At 36.3% G+C, this 23,613-nt stretch overlaps 1 protein-coding gene across 1 annotated transcript in view; it reads left to right on the top strand.

Moving 5' to 3' along the window:
- The window catches only part of LOC129722639 (protein I'm not dead yet-like), a 40,620-nt gene extending 20,805 nt beyond the window's left edge, over positions 1-19,815 (top strand). Inside the window, exons 2-9 of the mRNA XM_055676246.1 lie at positions 4,395-4,517; positions 4,586-5,099; positions 5,159-5,244; positions 16,984-17,232; positions 17,298-17,504; positions 17,568-17,665; positions 18,432-18,712; positions 18,772-19,815. Coding sequence (XP_055532221.1) covers positions 4,474-4,517; positions 4,586-5,099; positions 5,159-5,244; positions 16,984-17,232; positions 17,298-17,504; positions 17,568-17,665; positions 18,432-18,712; positions 18,772-19,047 — 1,755 coding nt within the window. The 5' untranslated portion in view covers positions 4,395-4,473 and the 3' untranslated portion in view covers positions 19,048-19,815. The remainder of the gene's footprint in view (positions 1-4,394; positions 4,518-4,585; positions 5,100-5,158; positions 5,245-16,983; positions 17,233-17,297; positions 17,505-17,567; positions 17,666-18,431; positions 18,713-18,771) is intronic.
- The last annotated feature ends 3,798 nt before the right edge of the window (positions 19,816-23,613 follow it).

Genomic DNA, 23,613 nt, shown 5'->3' with positions numbered 1-23,613 from the left:
CGTTATTTTCGCAAAAAGTGTCAATCATATGTTGCTATCATAAGAATAAGGAGTGAGGTATTTTAGAGGTGGGTGGTATGCATGGTTGACATAGGACTACGATTGTTTTATATTTTTTATTTTGAGAAATTAAATTAAATTGTGTACATTCTGGTTGTTTATGACTAATACCATCATATTTTAGAAGAAAAATCTTGCACTCTACATTGACGAATACTGTTTTATCACAATAGTGTTTTTGATCTCTTTTACAGTATAGTACAAATAATTTCTTCAATAATCGATACATTAGTACAGTTTTAACAGATCTTAATTGATTATATTTTGGTAGAAATGAGCTTTGTTCTATATGCAATCGTCTTAAGAAATAGGGTTCACTTACCGGCTCCAAAGCAGCATTATTGCATCTTAAGCCTTGTTCACATTGTGATATTGTGTATCTTGATACCAGAATTCATGTATCTAGATTTCACGGATAATTCTATGTATGATATTTGATATCAAGATAGGCTATATCTCGTGATATCCGCTGTAGTGTGAACGGGTTTTTTGCCAGGCAGGCATGCCACATTAGGGCGGTTAGATTTGTAGGGGATCAAAAAATCGCTTAGGCACATATGATTTTCGAATTCTAGGGATCAAAATAAGATACTTTGCTCAAAAAACCATACCTCTAAAATGAATTCTGATGTCCCTTGTACTAACGTGTAGGTACCCAAAAGGTCAAATTTCAAAAAATCCTGTTTTGACCCATTTAGAGTGCCTCAATCGAGTCCAAATGTATGACCGACCCCCACTAACTTTGAAGAGCCGACCCACCTATGCTAGTGTTACCCCCTGGGACCCCCCTAGGGGGTCTCCCATACAAAAATATCAAAAAATATCGAAAAATCACCATTTTTGGCACTTTATATGACAAAAATCAGTGAAATGGCTATTGTTTTTCCGCACAAATGAAGTTTCTAGGAAAAAAAATGTTTCATTTTTGTTTTTGGATTTTTGTTTTCTCCTGCTTCGCATGGGATTCGGTCCTGAGTCTTCAGCGCATACATACACAATTACATATATTTCTGAGCCATTCTCATTGCAGATGGCGTTTGCAGTTGGCGTCCTTTTGAACATAAAATCGTATATCACTCTGTTACATCAAATGTAATATTTTTATTTCGACCAGTCAGGCGAGCACCGCTGGTATGCTACCACAACGGCTACCACGCACGGACGCTCCGTTTCCACTGTTCCCACGCACACTGTAGAACCAGAGTGAATAAATAGAGTGACGCAGAGTCTGAAACCAGAAAAACCAAACGAACACTGCAAAGTCGGGTGTTTTCGTCAATGAAATAGTCTGCTGGGAGGCAACAAAAATCCATCCACTGTTTCCTCACAATCGGATTCTTCGGGAACCTAAAAAAAAACTCACATTCCTTACTGTTTTTTGTTATTACACAAAACGCACTTCATGTTATCTATCTCTATCAAACTTTATCAAACGAACTTGTTTTAAATTTAAATACAATAACTATCTTTTCACTCTGACAATAACAAAACTCCGTTGAAGTCAACTGGAACTTGAGCAAAAAGGGGCTGCCAGAAAAATATTTTGGTGGATACATAAAAAAACCGTGTTGCTGTTTTGACTGAATTTCTCTCTGCGTCACTCTTTCTATTTACTCTGTGTAGAACTAGTGTAGGTTCGTATAGGATAGAAACGTCAACATAAATCATTCTACATCGTCCGCCAAAGAGTCAACGCCTAAAATAAAAACCTGAAAGTGAAAGTGAAAATTGTTAAAGTCAAAATATACTTTTTTTTAGTTTACAATGAACCCGCAAGATGAAATAGCAACAACATCATCAGCTATCGAAAACCCAATGAGTCATATACCCAAGCATGATGTTGTTGTTTTTGGTGTGTCTTCTGATTTGAATGATATCAATTTACCAACCGATCTGGATATCTTGAGATATTATTTTTACTTAAGCGAACGTGCAAAAACAGAACAAAAAAAGTTTTCTTATGAACAATTCTCTAATCACGTAACAGATAGGTTGGTTGGAATTTGGGAAAAACTTGGTATGGAAATAATTTCAAAAAAATATGTTGCTGTTAAATTGAATAGATTGGTTGACGAATACCAAGCCGAAATTAAGAAGACGAATAGAGACCTTTTAGTGTTTACCGGTACTCTGAACGAAATTTTTTATATTGGAGCATGTAAATGCGATTTGACGGCAGCTCAATGTAACTGCGGTTTGGTTCCAGAACGCCTCAAAGAGTTTATGCACGATCAACAATGTTCTGATCGAATAAATTTTTGAAGAGAAAACAAAAATCCAAAAACAAAAATGAAACATTTTTTCCTAGAAACTTCATTTGTGCGGGAAAATAATAGCCATTTCACTGATTTTTGTCATATAAAGTGCCAAAAATGGTGATTTTTTGATAATTTTGTATGGGAGACCCCCTAGGGGGGTCCCAGGGGGGTAACACTAGCATGGGTGGGTCAGCTCTCCAAAGTTAGTGTAGGTCGTTCATACATTTGGACTCGATTGGGTCACTCTAAATGGGTCAAAACAGGATTTTTTGAAATTTGACCTTTTGGGTACCTACACGTTAGTACAAGGGACATCAGAATTCATTTTAGAGGTATGGTTTCTTGAGAAAAGTATCTTATTTTGATCCCTAAAACCCGAAAATCATATGTACCTAAGCGATTTTTAAATCGACCCACCCTAATGCCACATATATTTCTAACGGGTTTTTCGCCAGGCAGGTATGCCACATATATTTCTAACCTGCATTTACATGTTTTTGGAAAAATATTTTTATAACTTAGTTGCCGGATCTCGGTATTTTTTGCCGAAAACGACACCACTGAGTGCTCGGTTAAAAAAAATGTCAGCTGTCACATTTTTTCGTAAATCTCGGTTTACTAACTGAAATTTCGGCACAAAATGTCCGTAATCTCGGTAGTGATAGCTCGGTAATATTTTTTGACGAAATTTCAGTTAGGTTGAACCGAGATTTACGAAGAAATTTCGAGGTGAGATGGTGCAATTCTTGGCAAAAATTACCGGGACCTGGCAAAAAAAATTAGGTGTGGACATTGAACATCTGAAATTCAAATAGCTATTGGGATAAAAACGCTATAGTCATCAATCCACCGAATTTGCGTTATAACATGTGAAACAAAAATTAGCCTGTGTAAAAATTATTATTATGATCAAAAACATTTACAACATTCTGTATCAACAACAAGCGGAACGAGCCTCCTAGAGATTTACTGCGATAAGTGAACTGACATGGCAAATGGCATCCATTCATATGACCGCACATCTTTCTACATATTTACTCCCGCTCTAGACGATGTGACGAGCTCTGCGACACAATCGCCATGTGATACGTTTGGTATTACACAGTATTTTGTCTCTCCATCCATCCGAATCGCAATAGGTGTGGCACGTCATCAACTGGAGCGGAAAACATGACGCTGAGATTCAGTAAATACAATGTATTGCGTGTTATCACGAAATGAAACCTTTGGGCTACGGCGGCAATCAGTCACATACGAATTATTCGAGCAGATCTCGGATGTGATTGATGATCCAGCTCGAGTGTTTTGGTATGCAACCTGTTTGTTGAGCATTTTATATTCTATTACAAAAAGTCGTTACAAACACGGTAGCTGCATTTACATGAACCCACTTGTGCCTCCACTTATAAGCATCTGCGTTTTTCTGCCGGGACTGGTTCTAGGAGCTACAGCAGCGCAATTACAAATGCTAATACAACTGCGTTCTGATGGGCTCCTGTATCAGGAGATAAGTAATTGCAGACTTGCACTTTCATTCCGGAATAAACAAAGCACGATCAAACTTTGAAATAAACGTCAAGGTTAGCCAGCGTGGGCACGTCTAGTCTACGCCTATCCTAGGAAATTGAATGGCGTCGTAAATTTGCATTTTATGGGATGTAATTGGTCGGAAATCGTACGGACCGGTAATTTAGTAACACATGTGGTACCCAGTAGAGGCTGTTTACGTACTTAATTTAAGCTTGAATTTTAGGCAAAGTCAATGTTCTAAATGAAAGTAATGCAAAATATGTATTCGCAGTTAAACCCAGAACTGTTCGGCGATAAGAATCGACGCAGACAGGGGCAGGGCTGCTACGTTGCATGTCTGCCATAATTAATCATAACGATAAACCTGCAACCGGTTTGTGCTATCGGTACAGCCTGTTATCAGTAGTTTGAAGGTTACTTTTCTTTCGCGCATTTTTTGCCGAAATCACTTAGGCGTTGGCGGTATCGATAATAATACTAATCAGACATTGGTGTACAGTTCCACATTAAACGTTGTTTTTTTTTTGTTTTTTGGTTCTATTGCAGAAACTCAGTCCAATGTGCTTTTTGCGGCAAGGTAGATAGTACTAGATTTGGTGCCCTATTGTGAATCCTACAGAACAAAATGGCGACCAAGCCAGCAAAGGATGTTCAAGATGCAATCGCACTGTAAGTTTGGTTTAATTTGATGATAGAAAGGAGGTATTTATATTGATGCTATTTTGACTCTATTGCAGTGAAGCGATCGCCGCCCCGAGAGTGGGTTGCTGCAGAAGGATAGCGAAATTTATTTGCGTTTACTGGCGTGCGCTGGTGGTAGTTTTAGCTCCGATTATTTCGGCGGGTGTTTTCGCCATAAATACTACGCCTGCCTACCGATGTATGTATGTGGTGCTGATCATGTCGATGTATTGGGTTACGGAAGCTCTGCCGCTTCCGATAACTTCGATGCTGCCGATTGTGCTGTTTCCTATGCTAGGCGTGCTGGACACCGACCGGACAACGATGATGTACATGAAGGAAACCATGCTGATGTTCATCGGTGGTATCATCATTGCCCTGGCAGTTGAGTACTGCAATCTGCATAAGAGGGTGGCCCTGAAGGTTATCTCGATTATCGGATGCAGCCAAAGGAGATTGAATTTCGGCTTGATCACCGTTACGATGTTCGTCTCGATGTGGATTTCGAACACTGCGGCCGTTGCCATGATGTGTCCGATTATGCAAGCTGTCCTTGAGGAACTGGAATCGGTAAGAAAATTAATTTTGGTGAATATCTCTATCCGACTTTATCCGAATAATCATTTTAGCAAGGATTGTGTGAAATGTACGTTAGACCAAAGAAAACCAGTGAAGAGGAAGGAATGCTTGGCAATGACAAAGCGGAAGCGGATGAGTGAGTATTGTCTTTTTTCACGATTTAGACTTATTTTGAAGATATGTTTTTGAGCTCGATACTTGCATATTTCGTATCCTACATTTGATGAAATTCATATGCATTTGTCGCTTCCCACAGTCCGTGCATGATTAATGATAGTAAAATGGGATTAAGCAATTAATCCCTTGGCATAAAATCGTTTGATATTGGTTGCAGAAGTATGTAGTGTGATGCAAATACATACGTTTCGGTTTACCTTTCAACAAGATAAGAAAACAAATTAGGAGCAAACATGGTGTGCTACCAAACACAGACATAATTTATGAACATGTCAACGTATATGTATATAAATTTTCTACTCCTAAACGGATTTTGAACACCAATATCTTGATCGATTGTCAAGATGTTCTTTTATTTTGTTATAAACCAGTGAAAAGTTGAATTGAAACTTAGCCAAGATTAACAAAATTCAAATATACCATACATTTTCCATATGGTAAGTTTATATTATCTCTAGCTTTGCCAGCTCTTGTTATCCTGGTAATCCGTACGGTTGTGTACGATCTCCGTGGTAAATTTTTTAGCTTACGACACCAGCTGAAACCACATTGGTAGCACTATACCGTACATTTTATATGTATGAAATAGTCTCGTGTTGTGAAAATTTGGACAGTTAACGTCGTACGGTTTCGTAACTAATGAATGCACATGAATTTTAGCGAAAATGATTTATGATACGATCCGTAGTCCTACGTCAAACCTTCAGTTCTTTTTCTATGCGAATTTGGTACACGATTTTTCTGCGATGATATCCCAGAAAAAAAAACGAAATTTGTGCCATTTTTTCATATTGCTTTGTTTAGAGTGCCGAGTAAATTTCCGAATATTAAGTTATTTTCTCAAACTTTTTTGATTGTTGCATTTTTATTTCTATTTAAGGTGAAATTATTTCTGCTCTTTAGTCTTTTTCGAAAATATTTAGCACATATCATTCACTTTCTAATTTACAAGTGATTCATTGTGTACGAGAGTTTTTTTTAATTGTTTATTGATCATGTTCATGTTTTGTCATGTTCTGCTGACTGCCGATCTGACTCAGGAGTGTAGTGAAGGATTCATGCTTTATTTATTGTCACGAATCGCCGCAGAAAATCCTTTCCGTTGCACGTGATCGATTCTCCGTCGAAAATTTGAAACACTGGTCTTTTCGACCGATAGTTAAGGTGAAACTGTGTTGAAGCCACAAATGGCTGACTTCCAACCACCAGGTGGTCGACTTGGAATTTTTTAAGGCCCAAGACTCGAAAGAAGCTATAGCTGGCACAACCGGGCAACCCCTTTAATATTTTTGGTTTGCAACGATATCTGTGTGTCAGATCAAAGACTTTTCAACCCTACTCCTACTCGAAATACATAAATATGTTCTTGAACAATCAGTATATTGTTTAAAAACATATGCATGCATTTTGAATAGCATTGGTAAATATTTCGAATGACTCTTCGCATCTAAACCAATGGTGCTCTAGAGTAACCATGGTAGAGAGAGGGTTAATCTAAAAAGCCATCAGAAGCAGAGTACGTAAATGAAAAGGTATTATTGACTCGATGCGTGTAGGTACACTATTAACTCTTACACTCTTAACTATGGTATGTTAGCTCCGATGGACTGCAGGAAATGCATAGCATTTCAAAACAAAAGTATTTTTTAGCTACAAATACTGCGCGCTTTACTACTTGTTCCTCGATAGTATTTCGTAATACGTAGTATATTGCGTCTAGTAAACCTTCAAAGCGTAGACCAGTTTAAAGATTCCTAAATTTTGAGTTGCGTTTCTGGACTGATCATGCGACTGCGTCGGAAAGTTCATAGGCTAACAGAGATTTTTGTTACTTTCCAGTAGGCAAATTTATGAGATAATATTTCCGTAGTGTTGACTTATAGGGAGCGAGAGAGGCTTTTAGACCAGAGTCTACGCTTTAATTTTCAAGAATGTGTATATGTGGTTAATATATATACACAAAAGTCAGTACTGTTTGAAACTGAACAATTATGTACATTAAAATAAAGCAGAAATAAACCAATTCAGTCAAGTTTTTTTTATACTCCACGCTACTTGCGAAGCTTACACGTCAATATTACAGTAAACAAATTAGCAAATTTCAATATTTATTCACTTCTGTTCGAGCGTCTTGATGGAAAAATTTTCACTACACTTTACACTTTTTATTCACTTTCACTATTTAATTCTATCACTTTTCACTTTTCACTTGCATATACGTATTTCGGCCCTTACATAGTGCCTTCGTCAGTGCTTATTTGGACTTCCAATATTTTTTATTCAATATTTATTCCTATTTAGTATTCAAACTTTCTAAGCTCAAATGATCATTTTCCTAACAAACTTAGAAACAAACAAACGAAGCACTGATGCTGAGCTCCATCGCTAAAAACAAAAACGATCGCTTCAAGTTTCCAGTCAAATAAAAGTTATCGTGCAACAACACCGTGTGGGGCACTGTAACGCAATATCATACCAAAAATATCATATCACGAAGACTGGGAACTCTGCCTGAAATCGAGCGACAGTTTCGGCAGCGCTAGTGTGTGCACTTTCGCAGCACACATTCGTGTTTTTTGATGAGAAACTCTTTGTCTTGCAACAGCCGCCCAATGTCCAAAATGATCGCTTGTGGGTGTTGACATTGGCCCCGATGACTCCGATAGACAGGTGCATTCCGCGTGCGATTTTTTTGAGAAACGTCTCAAGCTCATCATGCAGCGCAAAGAGGGACGAGGGGGTGGTTGTGCTTCCAGCTAATATGTCGTAGGGGTAACAAACATTACATCAATAAAAATTGAAGCAAAAAAGAATATTTTGTATTATAATTTTTTTACACACTTTGAAAGTGTGTTCGAACTTACTGAACACCTTGTAATAAGCATCACTTTCACAACAAGCTTCCACCTTTAATAGATGGAGTGCGCTGTTTGATTTGACACTTGTCATTTTTATGAGATCGATCCAGAGCTGCCAGTCTTCTTGATAGCTGGTTTTTGCTCATACCTGTCGAAATGAAGGAAGCAGTTTTTATTTGGCTAAAACTTTGCATATGTGTTTCTATAGGCAAAAGATGTATTTTTGTGCTAGGTATTGGTTTAACTCCCAGATGGTCTTGAGGTACGATGCTGGCCTAACAAGCCAGTCGATGTAGGTTCGAGTCTCGGCTCGGGAGAGACTGTTAGCACAGACTAACAGACATAACACGTCGAACAAATTTTCAATAAAATCATCTTTTGGATGATTCCAGTTCTTTACGTTAGTAACACTAGCACCATCTGCTGTCGTGTTCGCGTTGCGTCATGTATTTCAACATCAGCGCCAGCGTTACTGCATGTGTCAAATGGGGAACTACAAAATATGTATGAGATTACATGACAGCGCCCCAGACGACTTTTTCGCGCGATGACTGTTATTCGATTGAAAATTTGAAATGAACGTTCTTTGTGGCGATGGAGCTAGGTTCCAGTGTTACGTCTGTTAGTCTGTACTGTTAGTGTCAGTAGGATCCTAGCTCTAGCCCCGCAATTGTCCTGTACACTAAACAGTCGGCTGCGAAAACTGTGTATAAATAAACAGAAGGTCAAGTTCCGAATTGGAATGTAGCATCAACGCTTCGCTTTGCTCATTGGTTTTATTTTTTGGAACCCGACTCATTTTTGACGCAAAAACGGTTTGTTTGATCGGTTCAATAAAATTTAAAAATTCTTATTTAGAGTTTTTTTCCGAAGGACATATTTTGAAGGACAAAATTATTATCTACAACTTTGCCAAAGACACTATGCCGGTCAAACAAACCGTTTTGGCTGTAAAAAAGTTCTTAACCTACAATAAAACAATCTATTGGGAATTATAAGCGGTCCAAGCGGTTAGTTTGAGTGGCATAGTGTCTTTGGCAATATTTTAGATAATAGTTTTGTTCTTCCAAAAATATACACCCTGTGAAAACAAATAGTTTTTTTTCCAAATTATAATATTTTTTTCTCGATTTCTCCATAATCGAAAAGTTTCCATTGTTTAATGACAGTCTCGATTGTTCTGTAGTTTTTGTGAAAAATAATCAGATTTTTGGAGAATGAGCTTTTTTGGAAAATGAGCTTTATATATATAAGGGTCATTCCATACGAAGTTTACATACCACTTGGACACGACCATCACAGATTTTGCTCAAAGTTGGGGGAATTATTCATATACTGTCTCTTTGGAAAAATCCCAATTTTGGTATCGATTGGAATACCCCCCGCTCTGTGGGACCCCCTGTTTATTGCGAAGTCACGCATTTTTTGTTCAAAATCCCTTTTTTCTTTTTCTTACAATTCATAGACGTAAGATGTCCGGAAAATACTGATAGATGATTTTTGAAGAAAATAAACCAAGGAATCCAGAAAAAAATATAAGTTTTGACCGGAAGTGTTGCCAGATAAATTATTTTTGTATTTGAAAAATTAATTTACATTTTTCGGCAAATGCAGCCATTTTTTAAATTTAATAATTTCATCGTATTCCTTGGAAAATTTCACATAAGAGCTTAGAGTTTTATGAGCCAATCTCGAGATATAAAATTTTTACGAAAAAGTTGTAAACTTCGTAATTATTTTATTTTATAATTTATAGACGTAAGACACCTGAAAAATAGTGATAGGTGAATTTTAAAAGAAAATAAACCAAGAAATCCATAAAAAATATTGTTTTTGACCGAAAGTATTGCCAGACAGATTATTTTTGTATTTTAAAACTAAATTTGCATTTTTCGGTCAATGCAGCTCATTTTCTTTTAAATTTGATGATTTCATCGTATTTCTCGGAAAATTTAACGTAAGAAGCACTTACCACCCCGTGGTTATATGAGCCAATCTTGAGATATAACATTTTTACGAAAAATTAATTACGAAATTCAGAACTATTTTCGTAAAAATGCTTTATCTCGAGATTGGCTCATATTACCTCGGGATGATAGTTGTTTCTTATGTAAAATTTTCCAAAGAACACGATCAAATTATCAAATTTCAAATTAAAATAGCTGCATTTGCCGAAAAATGTAAATTTAGTTTTAAAATAAAAAAATAATCTATCTGGCAACACTTCTGGTCAAAAATAATATTTTTCTGGATTCCTTGGTTTATTTCCTTCAAAATTCATCTATCACTATTGTTCGGGTGTCTTACGTCTATAAATTGTAAAAAAAAATTAATTACGAAGCTTACAACTTTTTTCGTAAAAATGTTATAACTCGAGATTGGCTCATATTACCTCGAGATGATAATTGTTTCTTATGTGAAATTTCCCAAGGAACACGATGAAATCATCAAATTTAAAATCAAAATAGCTGCATTTGCCGAAAAATATAAATTTAGTTTTCAAATACAAAAATAATTTATCTGGCAACACTTCCGATCAAAACTTATATTTTTTCTGGATTCCTTGGTTTATTTTCTTCAAAAATCATTTTTCAGTATTTTCCGGACATCTTCCGTCTATGAATTGTAAGAAAAGGAAAAAAGAGATTTTGAACAAAAAATGCGTGACTTTGCAATAAACAGGGGGGTCCCACAGAGCGGGGGTATTCCATTCGACACCAAATTTGGGATTTTTCCAAAGTGACAGTAGATTAATAATTCTCCCAACTTTGAGCAAAATCGGTTATGGTCGTGTCCAAGTTTGTGCTTTTACGTGATCACTTGGTATGGAACGACCCATAATTCATTTTGATTTTTTCCACTTTTTCAAAAAAAGAATATTTTTTTTGTTTTTTTTTTCTTTTGGAAAGACAACGAAGACGTCACATCGATCAAAAAAACCTTTTTAGCTTTGAAAATATTTGTAATCGGCAATACCTTCCCAAAACAGAATTCTTAAATAGCTTTTCAAAAATGAGTCTTGGAACACGAGTATTAAACCAATAGCATAAAATGGCATCTGTTGCCCATAGAAACGTCTATGGAAAGTTTCTGCCAAATCATAAATGACAATTAAAAAAAATTTAAAACTGAGACATTTTTTATGCAACTGCTCTGTTAAGAGTGGATGAGAAGTGTTGTAATTGAGCGTGATATAGATTGTCAGTTTTTTTAGAAGTTTCAAATACACATTTGTAACACAACATTAAACATGTCCACTGGCTCAGTGACATATGTATTATTAAGCATCACCGATGTAATCGTTTAAAGTTGTGTACCTTGTGAATTTCTTCTTTGTAATGGCGAACATCATAGTTTGTTTATTGCGTGCTGTGAAATTTTCAAACTAATTTACGTGTGAAATTGTGTGTATACAGTGGAAATTGTGATTCCAAAGTGTACCTATTAATGATCTCAATCAGGATAAGTAGAAGTGCAGTAGTAACTACTAACTGTTTTGATATAAATTTGTTATTTCTTTCCGCCACTCACTGCGGTGTGAGCTGGTTTGTTTGGTGCTGTTTTTTTTCCTATTGTCTCTGTTGCCTGTGCGACGCCGTACGTAGCGTCCACTGTGTAAGGCAGAAATGGAATGTGTAAAGTGTAAATGTATTGTCTTGATTAACGATCTCGTTTGCTGTTTTCGCTGCGGAGGGAGATTTCACTCTCGCTGCGGTGGAATAAGTGGACCCTCAGTGAAATTAATCAATGCAAGCGATAATGTTCTGTTTTAATGCAACGACTGTCTATCAGTTCAGAGTTGTGACGAGCAGAATGTTTTAGTTTTGGATGTTGATGCACTAAGACAGGAGATCAAACAGATTTCAAGTTTGGTTGCAGATATCCAAAACAACATTACTGCTCAGATAGGCAACGCGTTAAAGAGCGGGATGGAAGAAATGAGCTTAAATATAATCAGTACTCTAAAGCAAAGAGGCGATGATTTTGATAAATTTATTAGTGGAAAAATGGATATTATGACTAGTTCATTTTTAGAAAATAAACGTAGACAGGAGTTAGTTGAAATGGGCAATAATGTGTCGGATTCTGATAGTTTGAATCGGAATGTGGCAAAAAAGACTAAAAAACGTAAATTAAATGATGATGGTAATTGCGCGAATAACGAAACAGAAGTTTTAACTTTTGCGAGTGTAGTTCGTGGTAATATAAAAAAACGTAAGGCTGGTCCAGTCATTGTGATCAAGCCAAAAGAGTCCTCCCAGAGTAGTGAAGCTACAAGGGAATTTTTAAAGTCGAATTTAGATCCGAAGACCCACAAAATAAGTAACTTTAGAATCGGGAAAGATGGCTCAGTTATTGTTGAGTGTGCAACAAATGATAACATAGAGATCGTGAAAAGTGGCATTGAAAACAACCTTGGTGAAAGCTACACAGCTGTTGTACCCGTTCCCCCGGTGCCAAGATTAAAGTAATGGGTGTGAGTGATCAGTATTCTCCTGACGCCTTCATTGACCTTTTAAAGAGTCAAAACGAGGCGGTTTCTATCGATAGTATCAAGGTTATTAGTATGTACGAAAATCCACGTTTCAAATATAACAAGTTCAACGTGGTAATTGAAGTCGATAAAAAGTCGTATAATAGTTTGTTGACCGCGAAAAAAGTGATAGTTGGGTGGGATCGGTGCCACATCATTCCATCGATTAACATTTTGAACATGTAAAAACGATGAAAAGTGCTCCTTGTGTAGCGGGCAACACAAGACATCTGAATGTTCTTCCACTGTATCGAAATGCATTAACTGTTTAAAATTTAATAAAGAACGCAAAATGAATTTGGAAGTTAACCACGCAGCATCTAGCTCGGAATGCTCAGTTTACAAGAAATTGTATGAGCAAAAAAATGCAGCTAGCGTTTCGATAAATAGCAACCAAGTTCCAAGTGGAATGTGAATCAATTCGATATGATGTATTTGAATATTGCAGGGTTATCTACAAACTACGTTGCTTTGCGACAGATTGTAGAGGAAAAGCGTCCATTTTTGGTATTTTTATCAGAAACTCACATTGTAGATATTGATGCGTTCGACCAATACTCTATACCGGGATACAAAATAGCTGCTTGTTGCTCACATTCCAGACACACTGGCGGTGTTGCTATTTATGCACAGGAATCAATTCGATTCAATCTTCGCCACAACGAAGCAATTGATGGAAACTGGTTCTTGGGCATTACGGTGGAAGGTGGCATGAAGATGGGTAATTATGGTGTTGTTTATCATTCTCCCAGTTTAAGTGACCAGCGTTTTATGGAGATTTTGGAAACTTGGTTCGAAGTTTTTGTGGATTGTAATAAATTGACCCTTATTATCGGAGATTTTAACATGAATTGGCGCGATAACCTCAATTCAAATCATTTGAAGCGCTTAGCCGAATTTTGCAATTTGAAACAAATAATTAATGAGTATACCCGTATTTCCAGACATAGAAGGACTTTGATTGACCACGTTTATACTAATTTTGACTCCGTTTCTGCAATGGTGAGTCCCAATTCAAAAGTTACCGATCATGAAACGATTGTTATAAATAATTGTGGTACGAGAAGTAAAATAAATCAAGTGAAATTGAAGTGCTGGAAAAATTACTCCAAACAAAAGGTTTCGGGGCTTGTTGCAAGAAACTTGGATTTTTCCCTATCTCGTAGCCTTGATGATAAAGCAACCATTTTGAACAATGTTTTAAAAAACTGTACTAATCAGTTAGTCAAACAAAAGAATGTTGTTGTTAAGAACTCGAACAACTGGTACAATCTTAATCTTTTGCGCCTCAGACGAAAAAGAGACAAATTGTACAAGAAGTTTTGTAGAACAGCAAATAATAATGATTGGTACAATTATACACTTGCTAGGAATATAGATTCACAATCTCTGAACAAAACACGGAGCGAATATATACAGGGGAAAATTGATCAACATAAAAACAACAGCAAAGAGTTATGGAGAATACTGAAGTCATTACTGAAACCTTGCAATTTCAATCCGCGGTCCATAACTTTTAATGGCATTGAAGAACATTCTGAAGCAACAATTGCAAGTAAGTTCAATGATTATTTCATCGAAAGTGTTTCATTGATCAATCAATCAATTGTATTGGTTAATGAACCGGATGAAATAAAACGGCCGTATAATGTTAATTGTAGTTTGAAAGCTTTCCCCAACTTACACTAGAACAACTCAAAAACATATGTTTTTCTCTTCATAAAACAGCTGGAATTGAAAACGTTAATGCTAGAGTTATTCAAGATTGTTTTCATGTTATTGGGCACGATCTACTTGGCCTTATAAACGAATCATTACAAACGGGGCACGTGCCACAAATTTGGAAGGAGTCGTTAGTGATTCCGATACAAAAAGTTGCTGGGACGATTAAAGCCGAAGAGTTTCGTCCTATCAATATGTTGCACACTTTAGAGAAAATCTTAGAACTTGCTGTAAAAGGCCAACTGTTACAATATTTGAACTCTAACGGTTTGCTGATACCAGAACAATCAGGATATCGGGAAGGCCATTCTTGTGAAACTGCATTGAATTTGGTGTTAGCAAAATGGAAAGAAAACATTGAGCGTAAGGATACTATTGTTGCGGTGTTTTTGGATCTTAAACGCGCTTTTGAAACGATTTCTAGGCCCTTATTGTTACAAACTATAAAGCGCTTTGGAATTACGAGTACTGCATACAAATGGTTTGAAAACTACTTGTGTGACAGAACTCAAAGGACTATTTTCAATGATTTTACCACTGATCCCATAAGGAACACCCTTGGTGTACCTCAGGAAAGTGTATTAGGGCCTATTTTGTTTATTATGTACATTAATGATATGAGAAGAGTCTTACGTTGTTGTGACATAAATCTTTTTGCTGATGACACAGTATTGTTCATTGCAGCTAAAAATCTCGAAGAAGCCATATTGCATTTAAACAAAGATTTGCGATCGCTGAGCGGATGGTTGAAATTCAAACAGCTAAAATTGAATACCAACAAAACAAAATTCATGATTATTTCGCGAAACCGTGTAAATGAAAATGTCTCAGTTGAAATTGATGGTGAGACAATCGATCGCGTGAGTGAGATCAAATATCTTGGCGTGATTATTGATGACAAGCTAAAGTTCAATGTTCACATTGATAATGCCATCAAGAAAATTGCCAAGAAATATGGAATCCTCTGTCGTTTGAAAAAGGAGTTGAATACTTTCAGCAAGATTCATCTCTATAAATCAATCATCTCTCCTCATTTAGACTTTTGCACTTCCATTTTATTTTTGGCAAATGAAACACAAATATCGAGATTGCAGCGTTTGCAAAATAAAATAATGCGGTTGATTTTGAGATGCAATAGATACACTTCCTCGTCCTTGATGCTTGACGCTTTGCAATGGCTATCGGTGAAGCAACGAATTGTTTTTCTGACAATGGTGTTCATTTTTAAAGTAGCTAATGGATTGCTGCCCCGATATTTGTGTGATCGAATTGTTGGAGGAAGTGACATCCATAGATATAACACAAGAAATGCGGGAGAAATTAGAACACCACATTTTTTAACTAGTGCTTCACAAAATTCATTGTTCTTTAAAGGAATAAATGTATACAATTCGATGCCTAGACACATCAGACGTACGGCGACGCTATCAGAATTCAAGAGACTATGCATTTCACACGTCAAAACTGAATTTTAAGCAGTTATTTATTTTTTTTAAATTTAGCTAAACTGAAATTGACGAAGTTCTTGTAACGGATGATCTCTGTGGACTCTGCTTATATAGCTTTTTAAAGGAATATGGTAGCACTGAAAAACTATTATGTTCGTCACGAGGGTGATGATGGATTTTGTAATTATTGATGTAGTATAAAATAAAAAAGAGTAGTCTACGAAGGTTTGAAAATCGCGCGCGATGATCAGATATGAAGGACTGAATTTAGAAATTTAATCATTTGAAATGGAGAATACCTTTATTATTTTATTTTGACATTATCAAGATACTCGTCAGAGTAATCGAAACGATTTTAGTTCTGCTGGTTGTTATTGGACATTGGTTTCCTAGCCGGTCTAGGATATTTTCGAGTTGGAAACTTGTGCTTTGCTTGCTGATCACGGCAGGAATGGCCTCGTCGGGATTGTATCGACTTTGTGGATGATTACACTGGATGTTGGCTTAACTTAGATGCAATTAATGTCTTTTGGCTGACAGTTGCAAATAAATTGATACCGACAACGCTTTGTCGATGAATTACTTGATTTTTGACGAATATTTTCTCTATTTGAATCACTGCAAAGCATTGGATCAATTGTGAAGAAATTTATATCTGTGATGAAAACCAGTTCGTTTTGTTTGCTTATCTGGTTTAATTGTTTTATAATAATTATCTTGTAGATAAATCGTCTTTCTCAAACCTTTGTAGGGGTAAGAGGTGGGACCATCATCATCAAAAAAAAAAACGATAAACCCGATCTGTGTTGACAACGAAAGGTATGAAAACTGTTGCCGATTCGATAATTTTTTTCTTTCCGCGACTCTATAATAATATTAAACATGGACTTTGACATGAAGTACTATTATCATCCGAGTGAAATAGTTTTAATATAGATTTCCAATTGACCAGCAATAATTTTATTGAAAATTCGGTCAAAATGTCATGTTTGTTAGTTTGTGCCTAAATTTTTGTCTCTCAAACCAAACAAAAATCACGTCATCATGGAGTTGATCTAGAAAGGTTAAATACTTATGACTAATTTACGATGAAAAATAATTTTTGACAATTGTTTTTGACCTCTATTTTTTCACAGACCAAAGAGACCTTCCAAAACGACCATCTGTTACTACGTTGGAGCTGCCTATGCGTCATCTATCGGCGGCTGTGGTACCATCGTTGGATCCGGAACAAATTTAACCTTCAAGGGTATCTACGAAAGCCGTTTTCCGACCGCCCCAGGAATTGATTTCCCTAAGTTCATGTTCTACAACGTACCCGGTATGTTGGCCAACACGTACCTCACGTGGATGTATCTGCAGTGGCTGTACATGGGAATGTTTAGGTAAGTTTTATAAATAGTACTCAAATCGTGAGGGTTTTTTATTTTAATTGGATTTTATACTCTAGACCAAACAGCCCTGAAGCCAAGGCAGCTAACATCGGCAAAGAGGGCGAAGCTGTCGCAAGTCGTGTGATAGAAACCCGCTACAAGGAGCTCGGTCCGATGTCGTCACACGAGAAGAGTGTTGCCTTCTTGTTCGTTGTTGCCGTTGCGTTGTTTTTCTTCCGTGAACCAGGATTCATCACCGGGTGGGCTGATCTTCTACCAGCTGTGTAAGTGTTTAATACTCCTGGAAAATCAACGAATACAAAAATTACCCATTGCTTTGATTGCAGCAAGATCCGCGATGCCACACCAGCAATCTTTGTCGTGATTATGCTATTCGTCGTTCCCGCTAACTGGCGCTGCTTAAAATTCTTCAGGCGGAATCCTGGTAAGTGTGAGACCATGATGATAAGCAAGCTTTTATTGTCATATAGCTTTGAAAAGCACTAACTTGTTGCTCAGGAAGTACTGGAGAAATAAAACACTTTTATCGAAATGTCTGTAAATTGCAGTACAGTAAAAATCGAAAAACTCTAATGTGGATTACAACAGTCCCAGCAATAAAATATGAAAACATATTGTAAGTAGAAATTATAGGTGCATAACTTCTTTAAATTACGATCCACTAAAACGACTTACGCATTCAAACTTAATTACCGGAAACACAATTGTTAAAAATATAAGCAAAGTTTTTATGTTTTTGACAGTATTTTCAAAAACTTTGGAAGAAGAAATTTCAAGTTAACATACTTTGCGATGGTTGTCGAAACACATTCAATTTCAGGTTTTCAATTTAAAATGTCAAGCATTAAACTGACTGAAGAACGATTAATATTTGTTTAATCTGCACGTATGCGCGCCCGTTACAGTAGTTACTATGCTTTGTCAAGATCAGGTGTTACCGGTTATCAAAAGCGTTATGCGAACTAAGCTCAATTGAACTTTCCTGAATTTTTTGAAATGTATGCTAAACTACACAGTGAAAGCTCGAGAGCAGTCTTTTCATAAGACTATAAGGAATTATTGACGATAATAAAGCTGCTCAGAAAACTTTTAATAACGAATTAAACCGTCTACATAAAAATCAGCCTTCCATCATTTTCTTTCCCTGAAACCGCGAAATAAATTAACTCCATGCTCTGCCTTTGTTTCAGGTCGCCTCCCAAATGAAGCGACTCCCGGTCTTATCACCTGGAAGTTCATCCACCAGAAGGTTCCCTGGAGTCTAATCTTTCTGCTCGGTGGCGGTTTCGCGCTTGCCGAAGGAGGTCGCGTCTCTGGAATGTCGGCACTGCTTGGCCAGTCACTTTCCGGGTTGAAAACATTACCACCACTGCTGATGTTGTTTGTTGTTCTGCTCACTGCCTCAACGCTCACGGAGTTTACGTCCAACGTCGCCATCTGCAACATTATGCTGCCCGTGCTTGCGGAAATGGTAAATATTCTCGCAGTGAATCAAAGGATACGTACAGTACTAAATTCCATATTTCTCAGGCCATCGCCATCGAGATGCATCCACTGTATCTTATGCTGCCTGCAGCGTTGGCGTGCAGCTTCGCCTTCCATATGCCGGTTGGAACGCCTCCGAATGCAATCGTAGCAGGACTGGGTAATATTCCGATCAAGGATATGGCTATTGCTGGAATTGGTCCGTCGATTTTCACCGTTTTGGTGATCTGGGCTACCTTCCCAACGTGGGGCGCAGTTGTCTATCCGGAGCTGGTAACTTTCCCAGAGTGGGCCCGACCAACAAATCTAACCGTGCATTAGATGCAATCAAGCAGCAATATTAATGGACAGAGAACGGAAAAATAGAAAAAGAAAACCAAAATTTGTGCCAAAAAATTATGTTGGCAGGAAAGATGCAATATTTCAGGTAATAAGGAAGTTTAGTGAACAAAGGGAAACTAGCAAATATGCGGCATTAGTTGATAAAGCATTGTGCCTGTTTAATTAGGTTGCGTTCTGATGTTTTAAGGTGAGCAATAAAGAACCGTAACAATAATTAGCGGGGACTGGGTATCGATGAATTACGAAAAAGAATTGTTTTGGAGCGCAGGGAATAAGGTACTGATTGAGAGATACGCGCTAGCATTTTCGATATCTGATTGCGAATAGAGTATCTAGACAGAAAACAAAAACATGCATTTCAAACTTCGTGCCTGTTCGGGGCAGCAATTTTCGTCGATTTACTAGGAGAAAGGTTTCTACAAGCAACAAAGTACTATTGCGCAGCTGACATAGAACGGTGTAGATTTGGCAGCAATAGTTAAAAAATCATGATAGTCTTCCAATGACACAAGCAGTACTCAGAATTCTTATAGATTTTGAATATAACTTTTTAAGAGAACAACTAGAAAGTAGCTTGTATTAAATGATACCAGTTACGAACACTAGGAATAGCAAAATTATTGTTCGTTGTTGATTTGCAACATTCTAGAAGACAATTGTTGTTAGGGATGTACTTGTAACACAGAATAAAGCAGTATATAATTTCGTAAAAAATAAACAAAATAATAGATTTAATGTCTGCAATAAGCTTTGTTTTTATTTGGTAGCATCTATTCGGTTGATTTCCTTATTCTCTATATCCAGAATTGAAGCAGAGGTGGCTTGTGTTGTTTGGGGAGGCATAAGTTTAATTGCATAGCGGATATTGCGAGTTTTTATACCCGGTTTTGCAGAAGCAACTCACTTTTCTCAGAGATGGCTAGACCGATTTTCATGAAATCAATTGCAAATGAAAGGTCTAATTACCCCATAAGACCCTATCAAATTTCATTGTAATCGGATTTTTAGTTTAGAGGTTATGTATCAAAATGTGAAAATCACGAAACATCATTATATAGAAACTACACAACCGATTTGAACAGAATTGGTATCAAATGAACGGGCTGCTTAAAAACCTTTAACTTTTGAATCTTATGGAGAATAAACATGTGGATCAAAAGTTATGGAAAGAACCGTGTTCTGGAGACTGTTTAATCTCACTCATGTTTCTCAGAGATGGCTGGACCGATTTTCATAAAATCAGTGTCAAATGGAAGGTCTAGTTGCCCCATGAAACTCTATTGATTTGTTTTGTAATCGGACTCTTACTTTGCTTGTTATGTTTAAAAATGTAAAAATCTGGCTATGAAACACATTCCGAAGAATACTTAAACTCACTCACTTTTCTCAGAGATGGCTGAACCGATTTTTACAAAATTAGTGTCAAATAAAAGGTCTAGCTGCTTCATAACATCCTATTGAATTGCATTGTATCGGACTGTAACTTTGTCTGTAATGTATCAAAATGTGAAAATCCCTAACTTCATTATCTCACAAACCTCTCAACCGATTTAAACAATATTGGTTTAAAATCACGGGCTAGTTAGGTGTTAACTGAAAAATTCTTTAATGATAAGGCATGTGGTTCGAAAGTTGTGAAAAGAAACATGTTCCGATGACTTTTCAAATTCACTCGTTTTTCCCAAAGATGGCTGGACTAATTTCAACAATCTTAGTGTCAAATGAAAAGTTTGGTTGCCATTACATTTAATTATAATCGTTCTTTTATTTCAATTTTGTATTAAAACCTGAAAACAACGAAAGTCTATAAGTCTAACTTAAAAATTACACGACTTATTTGAACATAACTACGGGCTGTCACTCAAACGTACAAATAAATTTCATAACAATTTGATACGTGGTACAAAAGTTATGGAAAGAAACAAAAATGATTGATCAAAATATATTGTACTATTTGAACGTTCCCGGTATTGCTCGTGATTAAAGTGTTTGGAATTAGGAGTCATTTTTCTAGTTCGATATTTTTTTGAATGCAAACATAACGTCAAATTTCACATTTTATACTTCAATTATTGCTACAAATACAACATCTATATTCTAGGACCCAAAGAGTGAATATACCTTTATTGGATTGAATTTTGCAATTTAAGGTTGTTTGCAAGAAACCACAAGTCGCAAAATTGGAATTTAAAATGAAGTATGGAGTTGATTTCCGGCCTCTAAGCATTATCCCGGTTCCTGAAAAACTCACATTGGGTAATGAAACTGGAAGCTACTATCCAAAAATTTAAAATGACGTCTGAAGTTGACTTTTGGTCTCTGGGTATCATACAAATCTGGGTATCCACAAATTCTCATTTTGAATGGTATTTGGTCCTTTTAGGCTGTTGTTCATCAGGGAAAATTTTCCTACTATAAAAAGTAGACTCTAAAATGATATATAATCGAGTCCGACCTATATATGAGTACAGTGACGTTTCGATTATACCAGGAACAAAAAAATCGCATCATTTATTTATAACATATATATTTCATGTTACTTCCAGAATGTTCGGTAGTTATGCTTTTGGCTACCAGCGTTGTGAAAAATGGTTTGTTTTACAAAGTTAAGGATAAATCTAGCTAATTTTACTAAATATACAATGCTGAACGATTCCATAGGAGCACGTAAGCTTATTTAGTTCATTTGTTCAATGATTTCGTAATTTTTTTTTAAGGGGGGGATTTGTTAGTAGCTTAAGTATTTGTTAAATATTAGTAAATAATGAATATGTGTGTCCAATCACAAATGGTGACTTCTCAACACTGTTAGAAATTTGTAATTTTAATTGTTAGGATTTGTTTGCTTTCGCAATTAGGACTTATCATTCGTAGGGATTTAAACCTACTTGTCAGAAAAGGGGAAGTAAACTTACAACTAACTTAATTGCTAACTTATTGGCTATAAAGAGAGCTTATCGTAGCAATTGAGGATTGCAACGATTTTTGTCGAAAATTGTTAATAATTTTATTTGACATAGCTTCTAATGGTTCAACACCAGTAAGTCTATGTAATTCGAGTGTACCAAACCAAGGAGGACGCTTCAAAATCATTTTCAGAATTTTATTCTGAATCCTTTGAAGTGTTTTCTTCCTTGTTGAACAGCAACTTGACCAGATCGGTACAGCATAAAGCATTGCTGGTCTAAAAATTTGTTTGTAAATCAAAAGTTTGTTCTTCGAACAAAGTTTAGAATTCCTGTTAATGAGAGGATATAAACATCTCGTATATTTGATTCACTTGGCTTGTATACTCTCAATGTGCTCTTTGAAAATAAGTTTTTTATCATAAATTAGTCCCAAGTACTTAACCTTGTCGGACCAACTTAAAATAACCCCATTCATCTTGACAACGTGATTATTGTTTGGCTTGAGGAAAGAAGCCCTAGGCTTATGCGGAAAAATTATCATTTGAGTTTTAGAAGCATTGGGAGAGATTTTCCACTTTTGCAAGTAGGAAGAAAAAATATCTAAACTTTTCTGCAATCGACTGCATATGACACGAAGACTTTTTCCTTTTACGGAAATGCTTGTGTCATCGCAGAACAATGACTTTGTGCATCCTGGAGGCAAATCAGGAAGATCTGAAGTGAATATGTTGTACAGGACTGGACCCAAGACTGAACCTTGAGGTACACCTGCTCTGACAGGAAATCTATCAGATTTTGAATTCTGATAGACAACCTGCAGAGTTCGATCAGTAAGATAATTTTTTAAAATTTTGATTAGGAAAATTGGAAAATTAAAAGTTTGCAATTTCGCAATCAAACCTTTATGCCAAACACTGTCGAATGCTTTTTCTATGTCTAAAAAAGCAGCTCCAGTGGAATAACCTTCAGATTTGTTAGCTCGTATCATATTAGTAACTCTGAGCAATTGATGAGTTGTGGAATGCCCATGGCGAAATCCAAACTGTTCATTTGCAAAAATTGAATTTTCGTTGATGTGTGACATCATTCTGTTAAGAATAACTCTCTCAAACAGTTTACTTATTGAAGAAAGCAAACTGATTGGTCGATAACTTGAAACTTCAGCTGGGTTCTTATCCGGTTTTAAAATGGGAGTAATTTTTGCATTTTTCCATAATTTGGGAAAATATGCAATTTTGAAGCAGCAATTGAAAATTTTCACTAAAAAATCCATTGTGCTCTCAGGGAGATGTTTGATTAGTATATTAAAGATTCCATCGTCACCAGGTGCTTTCATATTTTTGAAATTTTTAATAATTGATTTAATCTCATTCAAGTTAGTTTCAATTATTTCTGCAGGTAAAAAATTCTGGGAAGAAATTAAATCAAATTGACGTGTGACTTCATTTTCAATTGGACTCACAAAATTCAAATTTGAGTTATGAACACTCTCAAACTGCTGAGCAAGTCTTTGAGCCTTTCGTTCATTGGATACGAGAAAACGTTCACCATCTTTTAAAACTGGAATAGGCTTTGAAGGTTTCTTAAGAATCTTCGACAGCTTCCAAAATGGTTTTGAATATGGTTTCAATTTTTC

The sequence above is a fragment of the Wyeomyia smithii genome, chromosome 2 (genome assembly GCF_029784165.1).
Source record: "Wyeomyia smithii strain HCP4-BCI-WySm-NY-G18 chromosome 2, ASM2978416v1, whole genome shotgun sequence".
In the NCBI taxonomy this organism is placed as follows: domain Eukaryota; kingdom Metazoa; phylum Arthropoda; class Insecta; order Diptera; family Culicidae; genus Wyeomyia; species Wyeomyia smithii.
This window is presented reverse-complemented; position numbering and strand designations above follow the sequence as displayed.